Below are 7,500 nucleotides of genomic sequence, written 5' to 3' on the forward strand. Positions count from 1 at the left end.
CCCCCCCCCCCCCGTTAGCTTAAGGTCTGGATCCACCATTACTATCACAGTGAGGATAGAACTAAATTAAAAAAAAAAATTCGCTGAGATTACTGTATCACTCGAAGCTCAGATCATGTTTTCCTTTTTCGTGTTTACTTAGGGATCAGAAGAAGAAAGAAAATGATCTGTTGTCTTAAATGGGTTTAGAATTGGAGTTAATGAAGGTCGACTTGTGTAAAAAGATAAACAATTAATTGCTGATCAAGATTTTCTATTCGGAGGAGCTAGTTGATCGACCGAGTCATAAAAGCGGATTTTTCTTAGTAATTCATGTTTAAGAGTAGACCCATGATACGCTTGAAAAGCTTAAGAGATCTTAGAAGAGAGTTTTTTATTATAGTGAACAAAAATGATAAAGGCCCTTATGTCCGTCTTTCATCAATGTCATTGCTCAATTTTATCTCGGTTTAATGTAAGGAAAACACACGAGAAATTACGCTTTTAAATACCACTTTTGAGTGGATGTGACAGTCGTATACATAATAGCCAATGAATCTTTATGAAATTCAAGCTGATTTGTGCATGATAAGCGAAAAGATAGAGCTCTTTGAAAAGAATAGAGCCGCTTTGATAGGGAGACCGCTAGTCAGGCATTGGCCTTTGTGTCCCGCTTATTTCCAAGCGGCTGAATTTACAGGATATTTGCAGCGGATAACAAGGACCTAGAAAAAAGAACTAATTAAAACTTAAAGAATGGAAATGATGAGATTTTAATCTGTTGATCTTCTGTGACAATGGAAATTATTGGAATGAAATAATTGGCTCCAAAGAAACGTATGGCGCTTTCCCATGATCTAAACACAAAATTGATGCACAACTTTGGTCATCGATCTTAAAAGCGATCGAGGTCTTTTTTAGGGCGGTAAGAGGCGGTTTTTTTTCTGTTAATTGGTTTACGGTGGAAACTTGACGGGTTTCTAATTATTATCGGAGAAATTGTTATTAGAGAGATGGTTGACTTCAGAAAGAAACGAGGAGTAAAGCTTCGTTATTAAAGAAACAAAAGACATTCTAAAACGAGTTCATTCAGTCAAAAATGAAGGAAATGCCAAAAGCAAACCCGTTCGCCCGCTTTGAAATTCAGTGAGAAATTTAGACCTCTCCAAGTGAAAGCATCCTAAATATTAACGAAAGGACACTTCGCAACGTTGGTTTTGATTAAAACAATTTTCACTTGAAAAATTGAGGAAGATCAGTTGATTTTACGCTCGTATAAAAATTGCCCTTACCTGGTCTTGAAATCCGTAAACAGAACACCAAAACTGCAAATGTCCAAATTCGCGTCATCTTGTGCAGATCCCGTCCTTTAGCGAAGTTGTTTTACAGTGATCCAGCGCTTTCCATCTGTTTTATCCAAAAAAACCGCCCATCTGTCAAAGTGGACCTTTTGACGTAAAAAACTTAATTCTTCAATAAATATCTCTCTAAATTAAAGTCGACATCGGCGTAATGACTTTATAAATGTAATCCCTTTGGCGACAGCGGTTTAGATCACGCACTTCCGGAAAGAGGAGATTAAAGCTTACTTTTGACGTCAGCAAAGACTAAAAAGGATATTCTGAAAGATTCGAGATTGATTTTCGTCTTGCATCTCATTGGTTGAGAGATTGGCGCGAGTTTTACAGACCAATTATAGACAGAAGTGAAACAAAACCAACGCAATCCCAGATTATTTTAGACGCTCAACTGAAAATTTCTTCAGAGACATAGATCCGCAAGAAATAAGCTTTTATTAAAACGGAAGTCCTTTATAATTGCAATCTGGCGTTTTCAGTAAAGAGGAAAAAATAAAAACCTGCCAAAATTCCTGAGTACCTCTGAACTGAATCTTTGCGCTCGTGTAAAAATTTTTCAGTTGTTACTAATGAAGATATTGAGCAACTGTTTTTTGGTTTTTCTTCAAACAGATAAGCCTAACAGAAGGTAAGCGAAAAGAGAATTGACCATGATGTGCAAACACTAAGAGCGAGGTATGCGGAAAGGACAGGCAGAAGTCTAATTCAGGAAGTTTGAATCTGTGTTTATGCTTTCAAAGCAAACAAATGAATGGCTTACAGCATTTTCTACACGCACTTCGGTTTCAATTGCAACACTCATTGACTTATTTTTCATTCTTTCTTTCCTTGTTTCTTTTCTGATTTGGAGCTCAGACATAAAAGAGGAAAAGATCTCGTTCAAATAGTGTACCGATGTCACGGATTGAATAAAAAAAGAATTTGGTATGTATATGATAGCGTGTTTTCTGAAAACTCCGAGGGGATTCCGTCTAATTTTTTAGCATTGAAAAATTTCTCAGTGTGCGTTTACAGTCTTTCAGGAGACGTTATTCTATCCTACGACTATTAAAAAAGGTCACATACGTATCCACCGGGTCATATGAAAGGAAGAGGTAGAGGAAATAGATCTTGAATTGCGAAATTCTCCCTCCTTTACCTGTCAGCGTAATTTTTACAGCGATTGAGCAGCGACTGGTAATGAGAGAAAACCTCCGCTGTATAACCTTGAGCCCACGAATCCTTCCCATCGTGCTTTGTTCTGCCACGTCTCCATTTTGAAGATCACCGAGTTGTCGAGATTTGGTTGAATTTTTGGGTAAAATGCAGTACTTGCGGCGAGATAAGAAGGACGAAGAAGATGGTAAAGGATTTTTGTAAAGGATTTCTGTGCTATTAGTTTTTCATCAATTTTGTAGCAAATCAGAGTTTCATGCTTTGTCCTCGCCCGTTACAGGTTCGCAGTCGAACCCGTTTCAGAATCTTGACAAGAGTGCCGTGCTCCAAGAGGTTAGCCAGAAATGTCTAGTTTTTCCTTATATCTCGGTTAGATCTCAGTCTTTTTTAATTAAAAATTACGCTATAAAATATCTTTGTCTCCCCAGGCTCGCACATTTAACGAAACCCCGATAAATCCGCGGAAATGTATTCACATTCTGACGAAGATTCTGTACGTACTGAACCAGGTATGCGAGCTTTTAACTGGAAGAATATTTAATTTCTCCCCGTAAAACATTCACTCCCACGAATGACCATAAAGTTGTTTCTCATTGTAATATCAGTGCATTGTCAAGTAGAAAGATAATGACAATCGATCCATTTAACACCGAATTCACAGAGCTAAAATTCCGGGAAAGTTATAGACATTGAGGAGAATTGATGTCGAGAACTAGGGACTCTGAGGGTTGATCCTTTCTTCCTAACATAGATATGTAGATTCTCAATACTGTTCTTTATATATATCCTGTGATACAAACAGATGATTTTGTTTAATGATCAAGAGCTTCCATAGTTGATGATCATTTCTTATATTCTCATGGTGTTAATGAGTGATTCAGGGGTGATATTGTGAGGAGAAGTTAGATGTTTATCACTTATAAGGATGAAAGGGTTAAGAGATTACATTCAGATTGTTTGAAGTCATTTTAAAATTGCAGTATACTTTATATAATCAGCAGTAAATTACTCTCCTTAATGTAAAAACTGAGGATTGATTTGGTATGACCCATGATTGTGAACCTACAGTACCGCTCGCGATACGTTAACCAAAAAATGTGAATAAGATGTGCCATAAATTGCATGCAATTGCAAATAAAAAAAATCGGGCATGTCAAAAAATCACACATGTGCACATAAGCTTGAGACATCTGCCTTGTTAGGTATGAAGAGTTTGTCTTTTTGTTTTCTGTTGTTGGCAATAGGCTACAATGCAATAGAACTAGAACGCTACACGGCTACCAACGATTAGCAAACTTGTTTGTTTCAATCACTGTTCAAACTGACCTTCCCAATATGCTCTTACTGATGGGACTTCATAATTGGAATATATAAATGATTTATCACTTTCCAATGGAATTCTTTCATCAAAATAGCTTTGTATGAAAAAGACATCCATTGCAATGGGTTGGGAATTTGTTCAAAATAAATTTATTCTTAGTGTGTCGTAATTTGGTAGAATCAGCAAAGGCGCCTGTTATTAAGCAGTTGTTACATTCTGAATGGAAACCTATGTGCAAATACTTATTTCATAGCTTTTGCCATTGGTGAACATGGTGTTCTTGAAAACTGGTCCATTCATCTCACCATTTAAACAGAGACTAATAAGTTGTACTCACTTATTTTAATGGTGTTGTGTTACATTGTGGTTAACTGTCACAACTATATCTTGTTCTGACTCTGCTTCGGAGTCTGTTTTGAAAGATCTTGACATTATTAACAGACATTTGCACAGTATTCTGATGAATGGTTATCGGTAGAAGCATTTTTGGTTTTTTGGATGTTTTTTCATCTTTGACATTGTAATTTACTGTAACTTGACCTTTCATTATTGTATTATGATGCGTGCCGCGATCAAACAAATCATCACATGCAATGCAAAATTAAACTGTTTACATTCTAGGGAGTAAATAGTGAAGCGAGTGCTGATTGCAATGAGTAGAATAAAACATCATTCACAATCTTTAATGGTATATTTTTTGAAGGTGATCAAGGTAAGTTCGAAATTTCAAAGAAATCATCAGCTACAATGTAAACATCAACTTGTTTACATTTCGCTGCAAAAAAATCCAAGGGAGCACTGATAGCAATGAATGAATTGGAAAAATAGGAAATTTTCCGTTGTTGACTTGCTGCTTTTTCAAACCTAAAATTTCTTTGTTTTACACAACAATGTAATACAAATGAAACTTATAGCACTGAATAACAAAGGCATTTGAGTTGCGCATTTTTTTCTACCATGTGCACAAAAGAATCGTATGTACGTGTCAGACTATTCTGTGTCTGAGCGTATGAAATTTGTCTGCGCAGTTAACATTTACGTGAGTGGTACTGTAATAAATAAAACATTTGGACCATCCTTTCTCGGGGGATCCCAAATTGGTGGAATATTCTGCCACTTGCATGCCTTCATGATTGTCTTTCTTGTAGAAATATAGCTGACCAGAGAGAAGGGAAGAGGCAATATTCATTATGCTATGTTATGTGAATTTGAAAGACAATAGATAATTCATCTTTATGCAAGCATGCATGTGTGGTTTTTTTTCAGGGGCAACATCTTGGTACAACAGAAGCTACAGAGGCATTCTTTGCAATGACAAAGCTGTTTCAGTCAAAAGATGTGAGTTGGAGTAGATGTTTTAGATTTGTTAGTCTCAGAAAATAAGATCAAGGTCTAATTTTTAGTTCAAACATTATATCAGACATCAAAACTCTGTTTAAACATTTTTTCTGTAGGTAATGCTTCGCAGAATGGTGTACCTGGCTATAAAAGAATTAGCAAATATAGCTGAGGATGTGATCATTGTAACAAGCAGGTTAGTGATAAGAAGATTTTATATTTGCAGTTTATGTACAGGAGAACAAATGTTATTCAGCTTAACCCTTTAACTCCCATGAGTGACCAAGACAGAATTTCTCCATGCAATATCAATACAATATCAACTGGACAAGTGATGAGAATACAGAAAAATATCAATTTGGGGATAATTAGTTGATCCAATGCTAAACTCTCTGAACTAACATTATATGAATTGTATAATTGACAGTAAGGAGAATTACAAATTTGACCTAGGAGTTAAAGGGTTGATTAGTTGAAGTGACATGTGAAGAAACTGGATAGATTTCTTTGTCATATTTTGTAAGCAGTTTTTTGGACTTGACTTTCTTGTTAAATTGTCTGATCAACAGAAGCTTTCTGTAATTTATTCAGTGACTTGTATAATGTGTTGACACAGAAAGGAATATTCTGAAAAATAAATAAACTTTTAGGGAGCACTATTGTTTTCATTGTTAACTTTTCCTTTTTTTTTCCTCTACTCTGGATGTGACCCTCCATAAAAACCTATTTTCATGAATGACATTATTCCCCAAGCAAACATACATTCACCTAAACATGGTGACAAAAATTTAACTTGTGATTAAAATGGCTGTAAGTTGGACCTCTGGTTGGCAACTTCAAGGGAATCTTATATTTCAAGTTGTTACTGATGAGGGTTTTAGCATTCAGAATATTTCTTAAACCTTTAATTCCCACTAGTGACCAAGGCAGAATTTCTTGTAACAATATCACTACAATACCTGGAAGAAAAGCGACAGGAATAAAGAAAAATATAAACTATAGGATTGCTTGGTGATCCAATATGAAATTCTCTGATCTAACACCATAAAAATTGTATGGTAGAGGGTAAGGAGAATTAGTAAGAAGATCTTGGGTGCAACAGGGTTTAATATTTCTTTTCCAAACAAAACCCTTAGCCATCCTTGCAGGAGTTGTTTCATTCCTTTGCTTAATAAAAAGTTTTTCTTTCTTAGTCTGACGAAGGACATGACAGGAAAGGTAATACTTTCTGATTTTACTCTCTATACAACAACTTGGTTCTCAGAGTGCTTTAGACATTTTGATGATGAACCCTATGGTAATTTAGTAATGTATTTTTTCTCTTATTTTTTGTAGGAAGATATGTATCGCGCCAGTGCTATCAGAGCCCTTTGTAAAATCACAGATGTAAGTACACACATCCTTGTTATTAATGATTTTCATTTGTGGTAAAGGTGTTCTCTTTATTTTTATTAACCCTGTAACTCCTATGATTGACCATGACAGAATTTCTTTTTACAATATCAGTACAATTTATAATAAAGTTCGGATATAATGCACACTGTCATTGGTTGAAAGAGTGTGCTCTATCAGATTACAAAGCATAGAGCTGAGCCAATGTTATCAGGCCATCTGCCAAATTGTACAGTGTGCGCCCTTTCCTGAACTTTTCTCTAGCTCTTTTTCATTCATGGGTAGTGAAATTTTGGAACAAGTGGGCCAGCAAAAAAAAAACAATAGAAGAACCAAACTAAAGCTTGTAAACATGCCAAACGCTGTAATTTATGTTATTACAATGTGAGCAGATACAACAATCCTCAAAGAGAAAACAAAATTGGCAATCTGAGTTTTGAAGGTTTTCATGCCAAGTTAGAGTGCAAGCTTACATGTATGGATGGTAATGAAAATCAAACAGCTAACACTCATATTGTATTTATAGTTTTGTTTTCCGAAAAAAAGAAAAAAAGAAAAAAAAAACATTAATGATGAGAAATATAGCCAAACTTGCAGAACTGTTAGAATTCCTACTAATCATGACAGTGTTGGAAAGACTGCAATCGTGCTGAGGCTCACTGCAAGGCATGAAATTGCGCCTAATACAGGCACCATTGTGACTACATTTTTCACTTTGGTGACCAAATCCTGAAAATTAGATGCCAGATTGGCTACTAGAATGTTTCATCATAACCTTACCAAGAGATGTAGTAAATTAAAAAGATTTGCAAAGATACCATAATTTCCGGCTGTTTACCCATGGGGAAACTTTTGATTTTGCATTAAATGTGCACCACTTCGAATAATAGGGAGGTGCTGGTTATGTTTCGAAAGTTAGATTAGACAACTTTTAAAAGACTGTAATGTATCACCTTA

The 7,500-nt window shown here is 35.5% G+C and overlaps 2 protein-coding genes across 2 annotated transcripts in view; one reads left to right on the plus strand and one right to left on the minus strand.

The window, feature by feature from the left end:
• The window catches only part of LOC113679905 (uncharacterized), a 3,161-nt gene extending 1,626 nt beyond the window's left edge, over window positions 1-1,535 (minus strand). The window contains exon 1 of the mRNA XM_027196884.2: window positions 1,272-1,535. Coding sequence (XP_027052685.2) covers window positions 1,272-1,329 — 58 coding nt within the window. The 5' untranslated portion in view covers window positions 1,330-1,535. The remainder of the gene's footprint in view (window positions 1-1,271) is intronic.
• Window positions 1,536-2,192: 657 nt separating this feature from the next.
• Window positions 2,193-7,500, plus strand: part of LOC113679900 (coatomer subunit gamma-2) — a 25,667-nt gene continuing 20,359 nt past the window's right edge. Inside the window, exons 1-7 of the mRNA XM_027196877.2 lie at window positions 2,193-2,679; window positions 2,773-2,825; window positions 2,921-3,001; window positions 5,080-5,151; window positions 5,268-5,347; window positions 6,345-6,369; window positions 6,487-6,537. Coding sequence (XP_027052678.2) covers window positions 2,640-2,679; window positions 2,773-2,825; window positions 2,921-3,001; window positions 5,080-5,151; window positions 5,268-5,347; window positions 6,345-6,369; window positions 6,487-6,537 — 402 coding nt within the window. The 5' untranslated portion in view covers window positions 2,193-2,639. The remainder of the gene's footprint in view (window positions 2,680-2,772; window positions 2,826-2,920; window positions 3,002-5,079; window positions 5,152-5,267; window positions 5,348-6,344; window positions 6,370-6,486; window positions 6,538-7,500) is intronic.

The sequence above is a fragment of the Pocillopora damicornis genome, chromosome 5 (genome assembly GCF_964200805.1).
Source record: "Pocillopora damicornis chromosome 5, jaPocDami1.2, whole genome shotgun sequence".
Classification (NCBI taxonomy): Eukaryota; Metazoa; Cnidaria; class Anthozoa; order Scleractinia; family Pocilloporidae; genus Pocillopora; species Pocillopora damicornis.